The 25,969-nt window shown below is 41.1% G+C and overlaps 1 protein-coding gene across 2 annotated transcripts in view; it reads right to left on the bottom strand.

The window, feature by feature from the left end:
• The window catches only part of gpr158a (G protein-coupled receptor 158a), a 74,322-nt gene that overhangs the window by 5,812 nt on the left and 42,541 nt on the right, over positions 1-25,969 (bottom strand). The window contains exons 5-11 of one of the 2 annotated variants that reach the window (XM_079662080.1): positions 24,259-24,327; positions 7,954-8,063; positions 6,167-6,405; positions 3,097-3,235; positions 853-958; positions 207-353; positions 29-112 (exon numbers count right to left, since the gene is read on the bottom strand). In XM_079662080.1, coding sequence (XP_079518206.1) covers positions 29-112; positions 207-353; positions 853-958; positions 3,097-3,235; positions 6,167-6,405; positions 7,954-8,063; positions 24,259-24,327 — 894 coding nt within the window. The remainder of the gene's footprint in view (positions 1-28; positions 113-206; positions 354-852; positions 959-3,096; positions 3,236-6,166; positions 6,406-7,953; positions 8,064-24,258; positions 24,328-25,969) is intronic. The other variant, XM_079662081.1, reaches the window with a different exon arrangement.

Here is a 25,969-nt window from a genome sequence, read left to right as displayed (position 1 = left end):
TAACAGACAAACAGAAATCTCTGCTCACGTTGGTACGTTTTTCCCAATGACTGTCGCAAGACCTTACGCCACAGCCATTAATAGAACTGAGATGGCCCATTTCGTCTGGTGTCTGCAATAAAAAACTACCATTGCTCAGTATTTCTGGAAAGGTTGTCACCAGGTTATACAATGGAGAATGAAAGGTTATAGGAAGCACTTCATACCCGGATGTCTTCAGGATCAAGACTGTGTTCGCTCCATGCCGATGTTATGCTGCTGTTCAGATACGACCCCGAACGACCCATGTCCATCTCGTCCTCATACGCCTCGGAGGCTATATCATCTCTCATGTGGGTGCCAGCAAACAGGAACTGATGGTGTGGCATAAAGAGGAACAGCATTGTTTGTAACAGTCATTTCAGAGCCATCAATGTTTTAGTTTGCTTCTCAATCCCTCCTGACTTTCAATGCCTTTCTCTTCCCCACCCCAAAATCCATTGGTAACTACGGAAAATCTTTAAAATATGTCTCACATATACAGCTTAATTCAATAAAAAGACAAAGTAGTTTCCTAAAACAGCTGGGAATGTCACCTTTTGTGTAGCTCAGTGAGGTGTTTTTGGATAACAATAAAGGTCTATGCCACAGAAATGTACAATATATATCAGGCTTCAGATACACAGACAAAACGTACTTGGATCATAACAATTCATTTTTCTCTTGTCATAAGATTTGTTGACAAGAATGTAAAAATACAATCTCTTTTGAGCTTGATCCTTGAACTGGATTAAAACAAAAATAGTTAATAAAAAACACATGTAAGGTAAGAATGATACATTTAATATATACATTATTAAATGTGATGATTACCTTTGGGATGAGTAGCAGACCCAGTGTTACTGTAACAGATAAGTGTGTGTGGGTGAAGAACAGTAACAGCATCCAGTCTGGATGGAGCTCTGGAGCTAGAGTGAACCTGTCAAATGAAAACAAAGAGGAAAGATATTCAGGATGAGAAAAACAGACAAGAGGGAGAGAATGAATCTAGTTTAATATTAATTCAAGAGCAGTGATACCCAGACATATAGCCAATTTATTTGACTGTCTGTACATGCAATTACTATTAGTAATAGTAAAGTATTCATAATAATGATAATGCATGTAGATTCATCAATCAAGCTGCTCGAATTCCTAGTGTTCATTATTAGTTTAATATCTGTTGTTCCGGGCACTAGTCTTGTTATTACACAGATCTTTAACATCTATACAAGAGTGCCTTGTCAAATTCTAAATGTACATACACTAAAGGCAGTCAATAATAACTAAATTATCCTATGATATTCATACTCGTTACTGTGTTTGAAGTAAACCTCTTAGATACAGATGGAGCCGGCAGAGACGGAGACCAGCAGTCTTAATGTGTTTTCAGCCAAAGTAGATTTATACACTGTCTGTCTAGGCGTCAATTCCACTGCCTCATATAATGTTCCACTTGGGTGATCCTTATGCTGGCAAGGACACAATATTTTCCTCCTTTTTCGAAATTGGTTTCACAATAAGGGGGAATGACCTTGATCTGGTCACAAGATTCAACCATTTTCAGACAATAAGACACTGGGCTGACTGTGTTGCAGCAGTTGGTGTAAAATGAGATAATAACACGGAGAAATAATAGTCAGCCTTTTATTTAGAACAGGCTTTTTGCACTGTGATACCACATGCACGGCAAAGACATGAAGGTATGTCCTGTCAGATAATGATTCCATATACCACCAGAGTGCTTCTCTCCAAGCAAATGTCATCTAGCATTATCATTACAGTGGTTAGTTGGTAAATGGCTAATTAACAAACAGTAATGTGGTAATAGCTGTGAGGGATGAATGAAGGCAAAGGTCCAGCAGATGAAATGTCCAAAAGCTTTGAAGTCATCCCTCATTCATGTTTTGTAAGGAGTTTCGGTGCAGATGAGGATTTAATAATCTTGGCATGCTGACTGCTCGCAGCCAGCGCTTTACTGAAACACTCCCCATCACTCACGATTCGACCTCAAGCTATTATGTTCCCTTCAGTTTCTCCCACTTACACCTGGACCTGGCTAAAACCTGATGAATATCACATCAAACAAAGAAGCCTGAGCTGTAACTGGTCACTGAGGGATCAAATAGCAGGTTTTGTGAGTAACAAAAATGGCTGCCAGATGCCTTTAACAAACCCCTATGTACGCTGTGGTCTCTGGTGGCAGCCAGTTGGAATAACTAGCAAACCAGGCAGCTTTCCAATTTATAAGGGGTCTTATTGGGCCATTTTCCGCATAGCAAAGCCTCACAACAAGGCTGAAGTGGTCGATTAAAGAGGTTGGCAAAATAATCACAAAGCGCCAGATGTTTAAATACCATCAAAACTGTTAAAAAAGTCTCAGATTTATCCAGAGAAACTGTCAAATATACGTCAATGATGAAGACTTTCTTGGTAATTGATTTTATTTTTATAACTGGAATGTGGCTGAAAATAATTGAAGCTATTTATTCTGTCTTGAAATACATAAAATATTCTGAAATGGTTCATTAGTGAATAATGTGATGGAGCTAAGCTCTCAATTAGGGGGACTCCAGCTAGGATTGGCTGTGGTGGTGTCAGCTAAAACGTCTAATTGATAAACTGCACGGTGCAGCTATTTGACGTGTACACTGGAGGGAGGGGGGAGATTTCACCACAATAATAAAAAACCCTAGATGAACAGAGGGGTCGAGCGGTAGCCCGCATGTGATGGAAATTAGACAATCTACTGGAGGACATAAATGTCAAAATGACAGCAGTGGAGGGCAATCAAAGACTATAATATAAAATATGGAGCTAGTAAATGTGGCACATGTTGTGAATGTAAGTGACAGCATCTGTATGTTGATGAAGAGGCTTTTGTTCGCGATAATATTTGTTTTATCTTCCTCTTATCCCCAGAGGGGCGGAGATTACCGCACCAGAATATAAAGATAGCGCCAGGAATTCAAATGAATGTAATGTTTTTGTTAGATAGATAGAGATACCTATCTTATATTCATGCCACCACATACATCCGCTAAGCAAATCTAAATGACAGGGAGGGAGAATTCTCACCTGATGACATAGAATATTGCCGTCAGGACAAGTTCGTTGTGAACAGCGATGGCCATGTAGCGAGGTTCGTGGAATGCAGAGGGCACCGTCCTCACAGCGTAACACAGATATACTGCCCACAGCAGGAAGAGGAACTCAGCTGTAAAGCAAGATAGAAAAATATGTCGTGAACACATTGAAAGAATACATTTAATGCATTTGACAGGCTTTGTAGGCCCAAACATAAAGTAACATACAACAACGAATCAGCCACTTCACAGTTCAGTGCTCTCATTGAGCTAGTGCAAGCTGTTGTACAACACAGGTAAGAAAAGGTCCGGTTTAACAAAGGCTATCATACTCATTTGTAACAGCTGTGGATGTATTCTCTGGACAATAAATGAATCCCTATGCACCTCCATGGCAACCCCATGTAATGTCACCTAGGTAGCAAACTCCACAGCAATAAACACAGAGCTTTTTCCATGAAAACCTTTTTCCATTATTTTCACATTTATTGTGTTGTGTGCTTGAACTACTGGGAATGATTCACACAAACATTATTCCTCACAACAGGAACAATAGATAGCATTAGATGAAATTGAATGTGTTATTTGTGACGGCATGAGAAGGACAAAATATCTAAATATCTAAATTGAATGAAAGGAGATCTGCAGTGCGTCTGCCAATATGGGTTACAGATTCTGCTTTTTTTAAAGAAAGAGAAGAAATCTCTCTTTCCTCCTTCATTATCATCTTTCCAATAAGGGAAACATGCCTTAATGAATGGTGCCTTATGACATTATTGTACAAAGAATAAACAACTTCACCAAAAGGAAACTTTCACAGTGCATATATAAAACAATGCTGTAGAGTCGGCAAGAATTTGAGAGAAATGTAATTAAATGCTATCTATTATTCCAGATTTAACAAACACCTCTGTGATGCTGAAAATGCAGTTTATATATGATTGCTTTGGCTAAATAATAAATCCTGATTGGAATGAAGGTAGTTTTCTTATTGTATTGCATGCGAGTGGTGTGTGTGTTTTTAATTTATGAGCCTTACACTATGTAGATGACGTCAGAGCTGACTCGCGCCTCCCTATTTTTACCCACTTATAATCCAAATGAAAATGTGCGTTCAGTATACAGTATCACAGCATGTTGACTCTGCTGGAGGTCCATCTGTTTTCCCTGAAGTAAGAAAGGACCATGGTTTTGACTCATTCAAGCCTGAGTCAGCAGATGTAAAACAGCATGCAGATTTCCTCAAGGCAAGATGCTGCCCCCCCTCTGAGATTGTTTGATTTCTCAGCTACCTTTATAGGCTGCTGGTTGCCCTCTGCACCACAGGAATATGTCCAAAAATGAAGCCCTGTCTGAGAGGAATAATGTCTACTTTTGGAAAACAAATGAGCATTTCAGTAATGTAAATGGAGACAAACTGTTTTCCCCACCCGACCTATCTTCCTCACTTTCTTCAGAGATGGCAAAAGTAAATACATCCTTTGCTCAAGTAGAAGTACAGGTACTCATGTTTAAAATTACTCTGGTAAAAAAGTAAAGTACTGACTAAACTTCTTTACTCAAGTAAAAGTAAAAAAGTATGGGCTTCGAAATTTACTTAAAGGGGACCTATTATGCAAAAAGCACTTTTTGATGTCTTTTATACATAAATGTGTCCCCGGTGTGTCAGGGAACTCACAAAGTCTCCGAAAACAAAACCCTTTCTCTTTTCATCCATACCCACATCTCTAAAAAAATAAAAAAAAGGGGGGTGCTAACAAGCAGATCCAGAATTTGTGCTCCTATTACGTCATTGGCGACATCCGGCCGACATGACACGTCCCAACCTATCATCTCCGGCACACGTGACATGTCCCAACCTATCGTCTCTGGCACACGTGACACATCCCAACCTATCGTCTCCGTGTCTAGCTGAATCCCCTCTCGCAGCTGTGTGTCTGTGTATTCAGCAGGATGTCTGCAGGAGGCACTTAGAGTAAAGTTGTTATATATAATACATATAATGGCATAAGGCGAATGTCAAGCTATGTGCTGTATCAGAAACAATGCATGGCGTGATTTGGGAGTAATATGCTCTGTGTTTACATTAGCAAGCATGCTAACACTCAGAGCTAACCATGGAGCTAACGCTGTAGGCTAACTGGAGAGAATATGTGTAATGTAAACCCTGCGAGAGAGAAAGGTTTGAGCTCCATACTGTTTCATAAATAATGCTTGAAGTGGTTGGGAGCATAATATGGGATATGGCATGTAATCACCGCAGCGTTTAGCTGAGTTTCTCCCCGTAGAAAACTCTCTTAGCAGGGGAAAGCTGCATGACACTACAAAAGGGCGTGGCTAGCAGTAGCCGTTCCATTTAAAGCAGAATCAGCCTGTTTGGAACAGGGCTGTAATAGAGCAGTATGAGCAGTATGAGGCATGGCTACAATGGGTGATCTGTTTGGTATTTTAAGCAAAACACTTCAGACATGTTTTGTATAGGTATGGCCCTACAATATATTTTTCAAATATAGCATAATAGGTCCACTTTAAGTAAAAAGTACCCATAACTATACCATCTGTTTTATAGAGTAACTGACCTCACTTTATATTAATACAACAATAATGTCATTGTTAGCTAATGAATGTTTTGATGCTGAACAACGGCAAAATTACAACGTTTTCATTCACACGCAATGAATCTAAATAATAATGATCATGTCACCAAACACAGATTAAAACTAAAGTAACAACCTGTTTTGAAAAAGTAAGAAGTAAAAGTACAGGTATTTGTGTTAAAAGTGTAAGAAGTAAAAGTAAAAAGCCATCAGAAAAACAAGTAGTGGGGTAAAGTACTGCTACCAGAAAAAAATGTAATTAAGTACAGTACTCCACTACTTCCCACCTCTGACTTTCTTTGACCTCCAAATGCTATCACACCAAACAAATTGCCTCCTGATTTTAATCCATGAATGCTGCGAATAACCCTTGTCTTCTCACTTTGCCCCTAACACACAGAGTTCAGTGTTCCATAAATCAATGTACATCACCCTGTGGAGGCAGAGGTCAGTAGCAGGGCTTACCGACAGCCATCATGTAGTCCCAGCGATCCAGCAGGCACATGCTGAACTGCAGCCCATCGGGCGTGTAGCCCACGTCGATGAGAGCCAACTTCCTGTCCGGGTTCTGACAGACAGCAGATGTCCAAGCCACCAGGAACCAGCAGACGATGAGTAGGATGATGCCCAGTAGACGCAACACTCGCCAGCTGGTCATGTAGGGGATCCTCTGAGCAGTACGGGACAGGAACACCTTCAACACCCTAGTGGGGGTAACATTTACATTATGAAAGAATCATAGGAAAGGCAGAATGACACAACTTTCCTGAAAGGCACATTTTATTTTCTTGTGTTTCCTACTGTGGTTACTGTACTGTACATCAGGGTTTTTACTGTATATGAAACATCTCATCATACCGTTGTTGAACAAGGTTTGGAATGAATTTGGTGCAAAAAAAAGGTTAGCTACCTTCATAGCGTAATTTCAAATTGTCTTCTTTAATTTACACTGGAAGAGATGGCTCAAAAACTAATATAATTATAATGACGCTGGCAAAGGAACTATATTTAACAATGTTGATCAGGATTCTATTGAAATAGCTAATAGTGTCTGGCAAATGGCTAGCAGATTAGGCAAACCTCATGTGGGTGATTGTATTAAATGGGCCTTATTATGACTTTGGAGTTTTCCCTTTCCAGTATTTCCAAATTCACGCAGAGGGAGTTTATTTTCCACAGACACTCCCCCCTGCCTGAAACGCCTCTATTGGAATCTTTTGTTTACATCTGTAACATAATGACATCACTATATGCTTAGGGGATGGACATCGCTTAGCGGTTGACCAATCACAACAGAGCAGGCCAGTTAACCAATCAGAGCTGACTGGGCCCTCGTTATAGACAGATGGTGAAAAGAGGTGAATGGAAATATCTTAATAACCTTATGTCAAATGTATATATTTAACTAGACCTTAACAATGGAAAAATAAGCCTAGTACATGATACTATATTTGATACAACACAACAGGGGAGCAGGGGAATTTCTACACAACAGTATGGAGATTTAAATCTGCAGACAAACACAAGGATTGTGACTGTGAATTAAACTGTGCTCAAACATGACCAGCCATTGCTATTCATAGGCTGTGCCCTTCACACACATTGATGAAGTGTCCACTGCGCTCACCACTAATGAGCCCCCCATCAAAAATTGATCTGTGCAATATGTTAACTTGCATCTCTAAGGGTTTACTGGGCTCGCATTAGCCACATCCTCTTAATCCGCATCTTCATTAGACTTTTTTTTGACAGATTCACCTGACAAAAAGCCCCTCAGATGAACAATTTCAAGTGCTTTACTTTAAATACAGCGGACCCCCTGTCTCATTATCAACTATCAGTGCTGAATACCCCGCTCTCTCATCTCTCCCTCCTCCAGCTGTGCTTTCCCTTCCTCTGATCTCACACACATTTGTTTCGCCATTTGTCTCTTGCCAACTATCATTCAGTTCTGCGTTATATATGAGATCATTTGGGGCCACAGCACCCCATGTCTTCTTAATTACTTTTCCTTGGCATTTCCCTCTTCCACCTAATGAGGCAGTGAATCCTCCCCCTAAACATGTGCAGCAGTGTAGTCCGGTGATGAATTAGACGAGGAACATGCTGCCTCGACACTTCTTACGTCCTTTTCCAAGGAGTTAAGACACAATGTAATTGCACTTAAAGAGGTCAACGTAATCTGATTTCCTGGGATGGATAATGACGTTGGACAAATGGTTTTGTATGTGTGTGTAATGGAAGTGTGTTACCTGTACAACTTAAGAGTCAGTGTCCCGTAGACGGTAGCAAAACCCAGCAGGCGGACCCATCGCAGCAGGATGCAGCGGAAAACACTTGGCTGGAAGTAGAGAATCCCAACCTGCAATGGGACAGAGACAAAGTTAAAGGGGGCCCTTTATGCTTTGGGGGGGGTTGCCCTTTTTTGTAGTGTGTTGTACCTCAGCCATTCCTAGCTGGAGTCCCCGTAATTGAGAGCTTAGCTCCTTCACATTATTTACTAATGAACCATTTTAGAATGATTTATGTATTTCAAGACAGAATAAATAGCTTGAATAATTGGTGGCCACATTCCAGTTATACAAATAAAATCAATTACCAAAAGAGTGTGCATGTCAATGGTCTACAAACGCTAAAAGTTACCCCCAGAGGGAGTTTCTGACACACTCCCCCCTTCCTGAAACTCCTCCATTTGAATAATTGTTTAACTTCCACTGCCAAACACATTGTAAGGGGTGGGACAAATCTAAGCAGTTGACCAATCAGAGCAGACTGGGCTCTGGTTTCAGACAGAGGGTTAAAAGCCTTGTGCAGCACAGGCAGTATGAGAACAATAAAGCACTTTTTGAGCATTGAAGCATTTCAAAATGTCAGAGCCTAAAATACAAATATGGTGGGCCCTCTATTCCTGGAGAAATACATAGTTGTGGGAAGTGGCTGATTCTTCTCTCAGTGGACGGCTCTCTAATCATTGACGTAATGCAAAAAGCATTACAAAAATACATTGGTTGTTTCATCTGTCCTTCTTTGGAATCTAGGAAGCGCTTGGCTCATAATTTATTTTTCTGTATCATTTATTCACTGCCTTTGTCAAGCACTTCAGACCTGATACATAAAAAAATAATACATTGCTTTGACCTTAATAATTAAAACAAGATGGAACAGTGAATTGCATTGTTGTTTTATAACCATCCTTGGCATAACTCAAAAAAACAATCATCAGAGCCTAACATCATACAAAGCTTGCCCTTGAGACAAGGAGAGCATTCACCCATGTTTGCTACAGAAAAATCAAACTGCAAGGTTGTCTATCCAAGTCCACAGTACAAACACAGATAGTCTTCCAAAGACATAAGAGGCGGCAAAACAGAAACAAAAAAAGAAACAAACATCTGAGGCGAAATGATTATCTGTCCGCTGCAGATGTGCAGTGATTCCCCCTGTGGAATTGTTAATGTTAATCGGATTAGCTAAGGCATTATTACGTTCCCTCAGGTTGTGGAGAAGACGCAGGCATGTGGATATTTTTGCTCACTAGGTTCGAGTCAGTCAAGGGACACGGAAGACCCAACGGGAGAAAGCCCACATCCTCATCTGCTCGCAAACGTATGCCTACTAAACACAGAAACTTCTGTCTCAAATAAGCTCCATGTGACTCAGCAATCTGGAACAGAGCAAATACTGAATAGATGAGTTCTAAGTTGTTCATCTTGAATGCATAAGGAGTGTTTCATGCTGAATTCTACTTTGGGCAGGATAGAAAAGCCTTTGAGACTACATTTATTTTAAGACTATTCATGGACAACAAATCTTGCAAAGTCAAAGAAAATATCTAAATACCAATGTGTGACTTCTCCTCTTTCATATTTTTTAAAAGAGGAGTAGAGACAGGAGCTGATAAAGTGATAGCAAGTCGGGCCGGTGCGCTCAGCAACTTGCTGACGCACATTTAGGTCCGCAGGGAAAGAAGAGGGCAGACGAAGATGAGTACAAAAACGAACCGGGGGAAAACATGTCTCATGACTCCGTTTTCGATTAAACTACCAAATAGCATCTGGATCTCTATCACGTACCATTTTAAGGCTATTGTTGTACGTGATGGGATAAAGACATATAGGTGTTAATAGCAGTAGTGCTCCCTTAAGGGCTGACTCCTGGATGATTTAGCAAAACAATATTTGAACACATTAGCCTTTTGTTTTAATGGTACGATCTCACCTGCCGTTTTGTTTTCACTAGTCGAAACCACGAATTTTAGATTTTTAGCTAGTTTTTTTCATGTAAACTATTTTGTCTTCCCACACACAAGGCGACTTTTGGAACGAGAATTGTTTTTTACACCCAAAATAATGAGAGGCAGTGTTACTTATGACATTCTCTTGCTTATATAGTTTCCATTATGTTTCAACCACCCAATGATATGTTTGATGACCTTAACATTTGTATCGATGTAAAATATTAAGAAAACATTACATAATATGATGAGGCTTGAATTGTAGTTCTGGTGCTCACTGTAACACACAACCACAAATCCATTCCCCCTGTGCTCTTAAGGTACATCCCATCACTCAGTGTCCCTTATAGCTGCTAAGACCAATGTCAAGACTCAATTTCTGGGGGAAAAAAAGGCATAGTCATTGTCCTCAAAAGTTGCCGTGGCCCTCAGACAGCACAAAAATTCCTTACGTAAGCCCTGCACTTTCCATCAGAAGGGTTTCTGGGAAGAGACTGGCCATGAACCCCCTGGTTTCTCTTAAAGCCAGTGTGCATAAAGAGCAGCTCAGTATCTGCCCCCCTTTTCATTGCAAACCTTCCATTAATAATCAATGCTAAATGCTGGGAATCTTAGATTCATTGCTGTGGGAAGCGAAAGGGATCGGGTGATATGTGTACGTGCGCGCCAATCTGCACGGTGGGGGTTTGAGAGGCTCAGGGTGCTGTATATTTATCTAATGGACATCAATATCGAGGAGACTATTATCAACACACTTACTACTCTTCAACCTGCCTCCCCCCTTTTGTCTTGTCTCAGTTACAGCATGAGCAAAGGCTTCTGGAAATGCTGAGTGAGCGTTGCCAACATCGATCAGCCCTCTTAGCACCTAACAGTCTACATTTGCTGATGTTTCAAAAATGTTAGATCAGTATTACAGATGTTTACCTTTTATAAGATGTGATACATTTTCAATAAAGTTCAAGTTCCTTTGCTCAAATACAGTATTTTACTCTTTGGAAATACATAGCATTTTCTGACCATTATGTACATCTACTGGCCTGGTCCTAAGATTCCCTAGAGACCTGACCTAACACAACCTGGTTCTTTATCCGCCCTCTACGACAGAGCCTTGTCATGTGGAAACTACAAAACAGAACAGTGTGTTCTACAGATTCACACCTGATGTAACATTTAGCTTCCATTGGCAGCTAAAAGTTCTGGAAGTGTACAATGTCAAATCTTAAACAAGTTCACGGTGGTTAACTTGCTGACTTGCAACGGTCCTCTCCAATCAATTGGAAGCTCTTTAAACTGAAATGATATAATGTTGCACTTATTATCAATTACTTGTAACAAACTGAGAGGTGTCTTATTTTTTGGATGTTGACATGATGGCTCTTAATGGGACCATTTTGGGGGACTTGAAAGTGTTACCACCCCTTAGCACCATATCGATCCCTTATCAAACACATAATATGCAGAAAGAAAGAGGAAGAACGACCAGAATAAACTACATTTTCAACAGCGATGTTGTTTCTTCACTAAGACTATAAAGTCATGGAGACATCCCAGTAGGTTCCCAATGCTATTTGATTTTGAAGATCCATCTATTATTGTTCCATCTATTTAAGATAATAAATGATAATCATTAGTTGAATATGAAATGATGGGACACTAAAAGAACAGAGAAATCTAACAAGAGCAAGATTCACACACTCAGCCATTTACTCATTCAATCAACACTCAGTCACTTCATTTGCAGTTATCTTTTCATTTCTAATCATCTCTCATTTCAGCACCCACCAGCTGGCTTCACACACACACACACAGATTCAGTGAGTTGGTTGGTAACCCTCTGGAGGGTTGAAACCACGGTGACGCAACACAGCCAGCTGTGGTGCGAGCAGCAGCTTTCCAGGGAGCTGTTGTGATGTTGCCTACTTCCATGCAGTCATCGATGGTGATTTCTTAACTTTGTTTTAAGTGATGTGTTTGTTCTGTCCATGTAAAGCGAGTCTTCGCTGCTTATATTGTTAACTTGGGTTCCTGATACCTCATTCACACTAACGCAACTCCGGTTCAAGCTCCGTGCTAGAGCTTTTCAGGTTCAGAACCGGTTCTTCGGTTTAGCTCCGGCTCTTTTCACACTGAGTCCGACTGGTGCTGCGTCATTGCGTCATCGTTTGCGTCACGACGTAACCGTTTGCGTGCCTGCCAGAGTTCCCGTTAGAATATTTTTTCCGGTCAACATGTCCGTTAAAGTTTAAATCTTCCGGACACAATTTGAAAAGTGCCGGTCAAAGGTCTTCTTTGTTATTTATTGAGCTTTAAAACAAATTGATATGATTCGATATTAAACAAACTAATTATAGTAGATGAACTATTCAAAAGTGTATAATAACTTACAATAACACAGGAATAATAAACAGAGCGCTCTCTCCCTCTCCTGACAGCCCGTCAGTATCATGCAGCTCGCGGATCAGTAATGAGTGACCCGACAGTAAAACTAAACATATCTATAACTAGTTTAGGTAGTTTGAGAGGTAATTAAAATAGCTACGTGTGATATTCTAACCTGAAGAGTGTGTTTTGCTCCGCTCACCGCTGCATGTGATCATGCAGAGCTGCGTGCCGACTCGTCAGCAGCAGCTGATCTCTCTCTCCCGTCAGATTAGACTTTACTCGCGTTTATGTCCATATCGATCAGATCCAGCTAGTTCTAGCTAATGATATGACTACCTGCTTATTAAAAGACACCTAAACAATAAGCGTCGCTATGCAACCGGGTGAGGCCGCAAAGTATAGCGCAGCATTATGCATTTGTTTACATGCCCACCGGAACCCTGAGGCATTACCAACAGATCAACGCAGAATCAACCCATACAGGACATCTCTTTCTCCACATTACGTGTTAGACATTAGAATTGACTATTCTTGTCTCTCACATTCTCTTTTGTCTGTCACATAAGTGGCGCAAGTTGCGCAACTGATGCGGTATTGCGCTAAGGGGAAATATATTTTTCCTGCACGCTTTGACCGGAGAGATTTAGATTTGCCGGTCTTCAGCATATTTTACCGGTCATAGTCCGGTAATTACCGGCTAACGGGAACTCTGGTGCCTGCTTCATGAAGCCAAACCGCGCTGAAACCCCTCACACCTCACACCGCCTCGACGCCTCGACGTAAGCGTGACGTATGTGGTGCTTTTGCTCTGGCCGGACAATTTTTTGGTGCTTGAAACGAACCGGATTCCGGAGCTGCTCTGCTCTGCTACGGTGTGGACAGGAAAAACCCGGTGCTTTTCAAGCTCCAGCTCCGAACCGACCATGAAACACCGTTGGAATGAATGAGGTATTATAAGAAACTAGGCAATCAGAATAAGGCAGCAGCTTCAAGCACAATAAGAAAATGTATATTAGCACTAACATTCGTTTTCTACATATCTTTGTTGGGTTGCACCATTACAATGTTCTAGGTTGCATAATATTGTACTTTTTTACGACAAACGTCTATTTGCACAATTGAAGGCTGTTCTTGAACTGACCCCACTGGCTAGCTAATATTCACTATACTGTGCTCATACTGGGGTGAGGGTCAGGACGTCTAACCCCAGGTTCCCCCCCAGTTAAACACGGTAAAGTTATCATGTTGATTCTCCTTGTATGGACTGTTAGCTGTGTTAGCACAATAAGTGCTAGCCGCCATTTATTCCTGTGAGATGGGAGTCATGTAGGCTACAGTGTGCAATCCCAGCCTATATTAGAATGTCAAAAACAGTACCAAAGTGAACAATAACGCATATCTGCTCCAAATAAATGGCGTTATCCTTTTCATACTACACCCATCTACCAAGCAAAAATGAAAAATAGGACAGTAATTTCTAAAGTTGAAGCAGTACTAAAAAAGATGGTTTTTAAGGCGAAAGCAGTTTTGGTAGTGTAATTGAGTAGATATCATCCCTGCAGACGAAACTAATCTCTAAAGTGCTCATTTCCATTCTTCACACAGCCACCTCTGTCACTTTTAATTTGCCCAACACCATGAATGTCTTTGAAGAGTGACTTGAATATAGATATCAGCCAGGTTTACCCCATAAATGTGTTTTGTAACTATGTAAGCACTTAACTTAAATGTCTGGCCCTCTGCAGTCCCCAAAGGCTTTATGTGAGAATGGTAACACACCCAGAACCAATATATGACGCCCAACTGGACGCACAACATAGCACACATAAATAATTTTGTGCTGGGCCACTTTTGATAATTAGCTCTCACCGTAGGAGAGACAGGAGATATTCAAATAACACTTGTATAAAGACTGGTTGGTTATTTTTTTATACTAATGCAGTGTGAGCAGCAGTGTGTAATTAACTTGTAAGGTGTCGAGAGTTTAAATGCAAATGTGTGTGTGCACGGGGGGTCAGTGCAGAGGGGGAGAGCTTCATGGATTTATCCCCTTTACCATGAAGGGCAGGGTCCCACAGGGTATTGATTACATACAGTAGGATGTCAGACCTCTCCTTCAATGCTGTGAAATTAGTTTTCCACACTCAGTGGAGAATAGAATACCTGTGACCTGTTTTCCAATATACTCTAGGTCTCATTCTCTTGCTTCACAAACAGCACTGGAAACCAAAGGAGGTTTTTTGAGTTGGTTACCATTACAAATGTGAGTTTTTGACAAATTGAAGTGTGAAACTTGTTATTATGATATACTTTCGCTACCATATAAGTGCAATTGATAGGCATTTAGAGAAATATGCTTAATTTTTCCTTCTGAAAACCTGTGTTTTGCAAGTTATAGGCCTATGTGCCAACAATTTACAATGTTATCGTTTTTCCAGATACATTTTGTAATTATGTCTTCCACAGCCTTTGTAGAAATATTACTGCATATTTTCTCTGATAATCATTCAGAAATCATGGATATGCAGTTGCCAATGTTAAAACACAAACAACAACTAATAATTACAAATTGAGTAGAAGGTATGAAGTAACACAGTTCTACCTTTTCAGAAAAAAGCAAGTGTTGGAATTTTTTTCTAATGCTTAAATTGAGATATTGCGGGAGTGAGGCAGAAATAAATTACAGATATAGAACCCCACACCTTCTGTGGAGGTCAGGGTACATTATTGGGGCGTGAATTACTCTGAACCTTTGTAACGTTAAGACCATTGTTACATTCTACTTCCTGCTATCAGCTATTTGTTTCTTCAAATAGTAACCTAGTCCTCTAACCTCTTAAAAAATGGTTTTACAGATCAGGTGTCAGGACACATTGGAATACATTTCAATGAAAGTCTGAGTAACAAGTCATTTATTGGAAGTGCACCTCAAACCCACACAGAAGAAAGACTACTTCTACTTCATATGAGTTAACATGTATGAATGCATAAGCAGCAGAGCAGTAGGCGTGACATTTCTCACAGGGGAGAACATTCAGGGAGAGAGAGGTGTCTCTGAGCTGCACAGGTGCTGGTGCACACACAGATGGGAAGGAGGGAGGAGAGAGAAAATAGGTCTCATGCACTATGTCGTCTCTGGCAGTCATGCAGAAATGATAGGAACAAGTCAGCATCAGTGACTTGGAAAAAGATTGAGGGGTGTGTGAACAACAGTATGACTGTCTTCTGGATTTCAATATAATTTTACTTTATGTCGAAGCCTAAAAATTTAAAGACGTATATTTTTTATAGCAGTGCAAACACAACGTTCTATCCTTTTAAACGAATTCACATATTTTTTCTATTTGTACTTATAGCATCATTCATTCTTTTTTTTTGGCCACTTGAGGGCAGTATAACAATTTGAAAACACAACATATACATATTATTGTTTAGTATTTCTTAAGAAATGTCCTATCTACTTATATATCCCTAAATGAATATGAACAAACATTAAACTTGATGCATAGTATGTATCACAACTGCTAGGTAACTGCTTGGTGACAACAGGAAGGTATTAAAAGCTTTGAACTCGATTTTAATCAAATATCACATCACAATATCTCTCACAACTTTGACCTTGATATGTCCATGTTCACACCTCTTTTCAGCTCTGATTTTGGTCTTCACGAACTGAAAGGCTCCCATATGGTCACCAGTACTCTCTGCGTGATAAGAGTTATATTAAAAAGTGTAGTTGACATTAAACATCAAATAATCCCTAAAATATCCTAATTAAGATCAAATTTTCCTATAAAAGTTCAATGTTCTGCTACAAAGATGACATTTAATCACTCTTTGACTTTAGTTTCCTCGTTTAATCTTCCTGATGTCCTTGTGTCGAGCAAATGTCCTTTTTGCCACCAAATCACATTTAATGGACAAAATAAAACTGTAACAGACTTCGGTGATTTGTGGCGGCCAATCCACTCAGAAATGTTTATTAATTTTGATAATATCTCTAAATGAATGTGAAAATGCTGATGCAAATGGTTTGACTGCATCTTAGTTGTGCCTCTGTTAGACTTGGCAGGAATTCTCAATTATGATTAGAACCGCTGAATTATTATTGTGATTGGCAGCTATGACGGCTGAAAGAGCAACCTCGTACTAATGGAGCACTTACTGAAAATGAAAATGCTAAAATAAAATATAATTTATTAGTCATCTGTCAATGATGCAGTATAAACACATCAGTTTGCAGATATTAAAGTGACTCACACTGAACACGTTAGCCAGTTCCAGTCTGAAGAACAGACGCCGCTGAATTTTAATCTTTTGTTACCACAGTTTCTTTGGAAACGGCTACCAGCTAAAGGGAGGAAAAATGACTTTCAGCCATTTAGCGTGACTTTCTCCATCTGAGAAGAGAATGGAATGGATCAGCCTCAGGAATCATTCTGTCACAACAAAGCTTTTGTGCTATTTCGAATGTTTTGACAGAAAAGAGTGACATACATCCAGTCTGCCTTCGCCCCACTTTCTCTGGTCATCATCTTTCCAATCGTCTCTTTCTTATTTTTTCCTAATCTGCAAAACACATTCAGTATGGGACAATGTGAGGAGGGGGTGGGGTGTTATAATAGCAATGGATCCATTTTTATATGAAATCCGACACCCACCGCCACATGGGAAGGGTAGCTTTCTGGACGGAGGTAATGCTTTCTTCTGCTCCCTGAGGTGGGCCCGGTGTAAATTACATCCAGCTCACACTCTGCACTCGCAAGACCAGAGATGGCTGATGCTCAGATCCCACAATTCCCTCCCCTCCTCATCACCAGTTTGATCCTTAGAGTTATTTCCCATCTTTCTTGGGCACAACGGGACTCATAGCCTGTGTAGTTCCATCATGTCTTGAAGCCATCTTTCTTTTTCCAATGTCTCATTTTTCTGATTTGTCTGTTTACGTAAGTAGAAAGCTGCGTAGTAAATTTCAACGTATGTTTTGTAGGACTCCACAGCACTCTGCAGAAAGAAGCACGGTATGAAAGGAGGGCTCGAAATGCAAACATTATCCCTCCAGATCAGAGGTGGGAAGTAGTGGAGTACAAATACTTTGTTACTGTACTTAAGTACATTTTTCTGATATCAGTACCTTACTCCTACATAACCTTTTACTTTTACTTCTTACATTTTTAATACAAATACCTGTACTTTTACTTCTTACATTAAAAATAGTTTTGTTACTTTAGTTTTAATCTGTGCTTGGTGGCGGGATCATTATTATTTAGAGTCAGTGTGTGCCTATTGATTTTAACACGATCCGTGTATCCAGCATTTCCAGGTCTTCCCTAAAGAAGAGGGACCAATGAAAACTTTGTCATTTTGCCGTTGTTCAACATTGAAACAGTCATTAGCTAACAATGACATTATTGTTCTATTCATGTAAAGTGAGATCAGTTACTCTTTAAAACAGTTGGTATTTTTACTTAAGCTCATTTCGAAGCCCATACTTCTTTACTTTTACTTGAGTAAAGAAGTTTAGTCAGTACTTCTACTTTTACCAGAGTATTTTTAAACACGAGTATCTGTACTTCTACTTGAGTAAAGGATGTGTTTGCTTTTGCTATATCTGCTTATCAGAAAGGGAATAGCCTGTGTCGTGCCATCGTCTTGATGCCATCTTTATTTTTCCAATGTCAAATTGTTCTGGTCTGTCTGTTTACGTAAATAACTGCGGAGTAGATTTCTACTTATTTTTTGGAGGACTCCACAGCACTCTGCAGAAAGAAGGAGGGCTCGAAATGCAAACAGCATCCCTCTAGATCCACTTAAGTCAGAATGAAAGTGTCAGAACAGCTTGGATGGAAGGCAGAGCACAGGAGAGAAAAGTCTGGCAGAATGTGTTCCACGTTGCACGGCCTGTCAGGTCAGGATACATTATCCCATGGCCATACTGTTTCTCATTAGCCCCCCGATGTGCTGCGAAGCTCGGCCTGTTTTCCATGCACGACAGATCCCTGAGATGGGCAGAGGTGGCACATTGGCCAATCTGGCACCAAGACAATGCTGAGATTGGACAAGTGGAAAGACATGTGATGAAGGACGGGGGAATAGTTCTCAAAGGTCACTGCTTAAAAATTGGAAAGATTTTTTTGACATTCCCTTCTCTCGCTCTAACAATATTGAGTTAACGGGAAATAGCATGATGTCGTTTTGAGCAATTTAGCATGTTCATAATTGTCAATACTATTGCATAGATAGAAAAAAAAACAGTGTTGGTCATTTGTTTAACTTAAGATGACCTTGATGTACAAATGGCCTCTTAAATAGGTAAGGCAGAAGTTGTCATGGTTTTGGATTTATGTTTTAATTTTTCCACCTTTTTATTTTGAAATGTTTTCCTCCTTGTGTCTTGTCTAATCCTACTTCCTGTGTTTGCCTTCCTGTCTTTAGTTTCCCTGGTGTGTCTGATTGTCTGATTGTGTTCACCTGTTGCCCAGCTGTGTCTTGTCCTGTGATTACCCTTCTGTGTATTTAGTCTTGTCTCCCCCTGTGCTCCTTGTCTGTCCGTCGCCTCTTCATGTCCTTGTTCCCTGATCGTCTATGCTTGTCCATGTTACCTGCCGTTTTTGAAGTCCATGTTACCTGCCAGTTTTTGTCCATGTTCCTGGCTTCTTGTAAGTTTGTTCTTGTCCTGCTCCCCGGTTTTGTTTATGTTAAGTAGTTTCTTGTTTTTCCTTTGTTACTTGACCTTTTTTAGTCCTCTTACTGCATTTGGGTCCTTTTTTTCCCCAACCCTGACAATACAAACAGACCAAGTATGGACCAAGCAGTAATTTTTGAGGATGCTCTTGATGAGCTTTCGTACAAGATTTTGTGTATTTTTGGAGTGTGGAGGAGGGCTCCTTGTAAAGAAGCTCAGGAGGCCACTCTTTCACATGCTCGATGGGAAGTGGCAGATAAGCCCTGGCTGGGAAGCTCACTGCCAGAAATGTTGAGGACATTTGTGACTTCCCCAGACAGTCTGCACACCTGCCTCAAACCCCGTGCCCCAGCAGCCAAGCTTTCGGCTACGGCCCCAGCACCCAAGCGATCGGCCCGAGCCCAAGCGGCCTTGGTTCCAGCTCTAGTTCCGGCCCCGGTTCTGGCCCTAGCAGCCATGGTTCCAGCCCCAGTTCTGGCCCCAGCAGCCATGGTTCCAGCCCCAGTTCCGGCCCCAGCAGCCATGTTTCCGGTTCCAGTTTCGGCTTCAGTACTGGCTCTTTGGCCAACACCAGTTCCCTGTGTCCTGTCAACGTTCTGGCCTTCTCAAGTCCCTTCTCAAGTCCCTCCTCTAGTCCCCACTCAAGTCCCCTCTCAAATCCCCTCTAAAGTCCACTCTCAAGTCCCTTCTCAAGTCCCTACTCAAGTCCTTACCCAAGTCCTTACCCAAGTCCCTTCTCTAGTCCCTTCTCAAGCCCCTTCTCAAGTCCTTTCTCAAGTCCCTCCTCTAGTCCCTTCTCAAGTCCCTTCTCAAGTCCATACTCAAGTCCCTACTCTAGTCCCTTCACTAGTCCCTTCTTCTCAAGTCCCTTCTCGGGTCCCCTCTCAAATCCCTTCTCAGTTCCCTTCTCAAGTCCCTTCTTAAGTCCCTTCTCAGGTCCCTTCTCTAGTCCCTTCTCAGGTCCCTTCTCTAGTCCCTTCTCAAGTCCCTTCTCAAGTCCCTTCTCAAGTCCCTTCTTCATCGGGGGACCCGCCGACTCTGGTCCCAACTCCATGCTTTGTCCCGTTGGGGGACCCGCCGACTGGTGTCCTTCCGGGGGTCCTGCCAACTCCATATCCTGTTACATTGAGGGTCCAGCCGACACCTGTTTTGTCGGGGGTCCCGCCAACTCCATGCACTGTTCCGTTGAGGGTCCAGCCGACACCTGTTTCGTCGGGGGTCCCGCTGAGGGTCCTGCCAACTCTGTGTCCTGTCCTGTTGGTGGTCCCGCCGACACCTGTTCCGCCGGGGTTCCTGCCAACTTCATGTCCTGTGCCGTTGGGGGACCAGCCGACACCTGTTTCGTCGGGGGTCCTGCCAACTCCATGTCCTGTTTCGTTGGGGGTTCCACTCAGGGTCCTGCCAACTCCGTGTCCTGCCAACTCCGTGACCTGTCCTGTTGGTGGTTCCGCCGACACCTGCTCCGCCGGGGTTCCTTCCGACACCATGTCCTGTCCTGTTGGAGGTCCCGTCGACACCTGTTCCGCCGGGGATCCTGCCAACACCAGCCCTTGTTTCGTCGGGAACACCTGTCCCGGCAACACCGGTGACTATCCCGCCGACACTGTGTCCTGTTCCGTCGGTGATCCCACTGACACCAGCCCATGTTCCATCGATGATCCCGTCTACGCCTGTCCCGCCGGCTCCGGTTCCTGTCCCGCCGACACCGGGTCCTGCCCATCCTCCGGAGCTATCCCGCCTCCGTCCTGCCGGTCCTCCAGAGTTGTCCTGTCTGCGCCTTCCTGCCCGTCCTCCAGGGTTGTCTTGTCTGCGCCTTCCTGCCCGTCCTCCGGAGTTTTCCCGTCGCCGCCTTCTTGCCCGTCCTTGTGCCCGGCCTCCTGAGTTCCCAAGTGGCTTTCGCCCCCGAGCCCGGCCCCCTGACCTTCGCTGCCGGGGCTTTCGCCCTCGAGCCCAGCCCCTTGACTCTTCCAGCCGCTGCCTTGGCCCTTGTGACCAGCCCCCCTGAGTCCAAACCCGTCCTCCAGACCCCCTCCACCCACCATTGTGGCCGTAGTTAAGCAGCTTATGTTGATTTCTTCAAACATGACCCAATAATTTTTCTCTAACTATAAGCAAGTAGTTTTACAGATCAGGTATGACACATTTGAATGAATCTCTGGAATGTGAACTGCAAAGCCACAACAGAAGAAAAAAGTAACTTGAACACTTGTTCCACTTCTACATACGAGTTAACATTTATGAATGCATAAGTAGCAGAACAGATGACATTTCTCACAGGGGAGAACATGCAGGAAGAGAGAGGTGTCTCTGAGCTGCACTGGTGCACACACAGATGGGAAGAAGGTAGTAAAGGGTAAATAGGACTCATACACTGGTTTTACATTCAGTTAAGAACTTGGTGATTTCTGCAGTGATCTAATCTTATGACATTGTGACCTCGTTCTTGGTCATAGGCTGAAATAACTATTTAAATGTTTTTCTTCCAAAACAGTTATTGTGGAGCATGAGAAGTTCTAATATAGTATTTCATGCTTGAATCACATTTGCATCATTAGCCTTTAAAACCAAATGCATTTTTTTCGTCTTTAAACTATTGGAAGCTTGCAACAACGAGAAAATTATGTTAAATGAATCTGCTTTTAGCATTTTCCTCCATTATTTTAAAGCACTTATCAGTGTCTTTTACGATTTGAGGCTGGGTGACCGTACACTATGCAGCGCCTCTGATTCATTCGTCTAGTTTAAAAGTATTCCTGGCCTGATTGAAGGAGATGGCAGCATTTGGAAAAAATCTAAAACAAGCAGCAATAGCAATCCAAACTCTGTCACTTTACTCCCAACCCATCCTTCCCAGCAGCATCAAAAAGAAGCTGCAAAGAGACAAACACAGGGCTGGCAAGCTAATCCAGGGATCAGATTGTGAATCACAAATGCATGCCCCCACCCCACCGCCCCTCTCATATCCACAACCAGACAGAAATAGCTGGCTTTGGCACTGCCGTAATTTTGCCTCTCTCCTTCTGCGCTCCCTGTTCATCTCGCCTACCTTTTCATTTCAAAGTCGGGGGGCTGAAGTTATTGCATGTGACACACTCAGGAGGAAAGGGCGGGGGAAGAGGGCCGGGTTGTATTACATTACTCCACAAAGCCGAATGCCATGAGATGTATCTCTTGCTGCTTAATAACAGTGGAATTATTTAAAAAAGAAGCAGCAGCGGTGGAATATTTCAAAATCTATATTTAGATTGGGAGTGATGCGCCTCACCCTCACAGCTCTTGTGGGATTCGCATGGGAGACATGGAAATGCGTTAGGGTGGAGATCAATCTAGCCATGCAGAAAGATGCTCTTTTCCCATGAATAGGCTGAGATTTCTTTTTTTATCGAGATAACGTTCACAGTGACCATTTCAGCATAAAAGTAAAGAATCATCTCAAAGGATTCAGAAAGTAAGATAAAAAGTGAACTTCTCTTTGTACTACCTTTTTTCAAGCAATCTATTTTTAGCATTTCACTACACCTGCTGGATACATTTACTATTCATCCCTTCACTAACCAATAACCTGAGTCCCAGCTTGCTTTGGGTCTGCAAACTTCAAACATTATTACCTTCCAGGAGCTTGTCGCAGCAAATTGCATTGATTAGCTGGCTCTAAATCAGTTGCAAATTACATTTGCCCTGCATTGCTTCGCTAAGCATATAGCTGCACATGATTGCAACTAAATTGCAATTAGCCAATGCCCCAAGCACCCTAGAAGAAGACATAATGGTAGATTCATGTAAATCAATGGTATGTGGGTGTTGTACAGAGTCTGTTGGAATAATGAGGTGCTTCAGAGTTGGCAAACAATGTAACTGCTTTTTTTATTTGACAAAATATAATGGATTGATTTTTACTTATGCAGTGTATAACCAGGCAAAGCTATTATCTCGACATGCTTTATAACACTGTATATTCATGAGATTCTTGGTACACCATAGAAAGAAAGTCTCAGTCTCACATAAGAGAAATTCAGTTGTTCGACTAGAGACCTCATCTTTGGGTTTTATCCCAAGAAGTCACGGGGCCAAAAGAAACAACCAAAACCAATGCCAAGAGGGAAAATCTCAGAATGCTACTTCTGTAGATTTTTTGCTCTATAGTAAGACATCCACTATCTTTATTCAATACTTTGATACTTTCTTTGCTTATAGTTTAACCTTTAAACACCCACTGTTCTGTCTGTATGCAAAACTTTAGAAGGCCGCCAGTATGGAAAGTTTTATGAGTATAATAATGCAGTATTGGGCAACTCGATTATTGTCTTTACGTTCATTCTGTTCATTTTAAAGAGAATTATATAGAAGAGTCTAAGAGAAATCTTATCTCGCAGTCGAATAATGTAATAAATCATATAACTTTATTTCCAAATTCATCGCAATTGTCTGAAGTTCAAAGTACTATGGTTGCAACCAACAATTATATCGGTTCATTGGACATTTTGCTTTCCAAAGGCAAAAGTGAAATTGCTTCTAATACAACAGCCAAAAACCCATAAATAAACCAAACAAAAAGCATAAAATACACACATTTGACATTTTGCTTGGAAAATGACATAGATTAATTATTTTAGCTCTAAATATAGACTGATTGTTTAAAATAGATTAATCACACATAAGGAACATGGCTGTTTAAAGGTTAACAACTGCAAAGTCAGTCAATCAAAATCTAATAATAACGAATACATTTTTCTTTTAAATTGACCAGTTTGATGGAGACAAATGGAAAAAGATTAAATAAAATGTATTTGAGTTTATTCTGTATAATGGTCTAAATGAGCGCAGTCTGTATGAAGCAGCACAGCTTGGCTGGTCAACAGATGTTAATGTTGACATGCTGTTGTTCATTGGCCCGCTCTGTGTACAGTCAGCAGGAGGTCACCAACAAGCCCCGGGATGTTTGTCTCTGCCAGTGTTGATCATACCTAGGCTGTGAAAACCATGCTTATCGCAGCTCCATGTGGCTATCAAAAAAACTAAACATGTATGATTTATGGAGTGAGGTTTGTGCTATCTGACACGGAAAACAGTTCTGCTCTGTGCCACTGTCTGAGAAATGAAACTTTGTTCAGTTTTAGAGGAATGAGCGACAGCGCAAACTGAAGGTCAAACTGAATGCCAAGCTTCAGTCAAGAAGAACATTTTGTTTTCAGCTCAAAGGAGCATGGCATGAGGTTTATCAGCAAACATGTCAGGAATCGAGCACGGGCTTACCGGAAAGTAGAGAAGCAGAGTTCCACACAGAATGGCCTCCAGTAGGACTAGACCTGATGCTCTGATACTCTGCGAAAAAAGAAATTATACCAATCATTAACCACACTAACTGACTTTTGGCCACTTAGGTATGGGGCAACAACCTGTCAATACAATGTTGTAGTACTATTTCCTTACTATGTACTGTTACTGTGTTAAAAAATTGTGTATTATTTAGCCTGCCAGCATACTGTACATAGAGCAACATTTACATTTCAGGATAAATACTCTTCAGTAGTCACAGGGATTAATAACCTTTGGCTCCGATTGATTTTGTTGGGAATATGACACTGAGAGTGATAATGATTTAGTCCCTTTTCTGGTTTGATGCTATGGGAAGCGTGGTAAAGTTAATACATAATAAATGGAACCAGCAGCGATTTAGTTAATTGGTTGATGAATCTACATCAAAACATGTAATTATTAGAATCTTTGCTCAAAGACATCTTGTCAGCAAACATCACATTTACCTCTTGAAAAGCCTATTCAAAATAGATCTAAACACATGTTTACAGCTCATCTAAAGGGCAATAGCATGGTACTTTAGCCTCAGTGCCTTATTGTTTTGCACTCTCTATTAGTATCATTGTAACTTCACTTAAAGCATTTCTGTAGGACATTAGGTAATGATATAACCAATACATTTAGACTCAACACAAACAAAATAAAACAATTCCAAACAATCTTGGTTAGTCTTTCCGTTTTTCACAATTTGATAGTTTTAAATAGGTTTTTTGAACTGAGAACAGCTCATTACTGGAGGAGACAACACCAATAGGAGTCAACATTCAACTGAGAAACAATACATTAAAGCAACCGAGACAACAAGCTAAGAGAGGCTAAAATGCAACAGAGGCAGGTTTGTTTAGTCCAAAATCTTTACATTTTTACACATTAATGTTCTCCCCTTTTTTACAAAATGTACATAGGGCAGTTTGTAGTATAGCTCTTAAAATGCCCTTCATATTGCAGCAGGTACAAGTCTTTGAGAGCGGGGTATCTTTATATTCCAGGATTTCAAATGGGAAGGGAGCTTTGTTGTTTGAAAGAGAACAAAGAACAATGAAAGCCTGTGCCTCAAGGACTTTTTATATGAGGGATCAACATTTTAAGGCTCCTTATTTGCTCCAATTGAAAAATATATTTAACAGAAATATCACCCTCTAACTGAGAAAATGCTTAATTATTTTAAGAATAAATAAACACAGGCCACATCTATGAACCAGACGAATGTAAGATCTTTTTAAAGTTATATTCAAACCTGCAACCCAAATGAACTCATTTGTTTATGGAAATGAACCAATTTGATTTTATCGCAAAGTTAAATAATGTCTTATATTTAGTTTGATAAGATGATTGGGTTATTACATAAGTGGTGTTTAAATGATATGAAACCCCAGGGTGACTTTTATCTTATTTAAAAACGGAAGCATTCCTTTGTTGAACTCTGTGTGATAATGGCAGTCTTCAGGAATGTGGATTTGGGTGAATCTTCAGGCTAATCCTTACATGTCTAATGCTCAAGACAAAGCCTTTAATCAAGCCAATTAATTGACGGTAACATCTAGAGCCTCAGAGGATTTTATAAGTTTGTTCAAAAGTTTACTTAGTAGAAAGTTAATGAATCGCTACTATCACCGACTTTCAGGTAAGTTGAGCTCATCAGACTATA

Source organism: Notothenia rossii (genome assembly GCF_949606895.1).
Source record: "Notothenia rossii genome assembly, chromosome: 12".
NCBI lineage: Eukaryota > Metazoa > Chordata > Actinopteri > Perciformes > Nototheniidae > Notothenia > Notothenia rossii.
The sequence above is the reverse complement of the archived record's forward strand: the minus strand, read 5'-3'. Positions and strand labels throughout refer to the sequence as shown.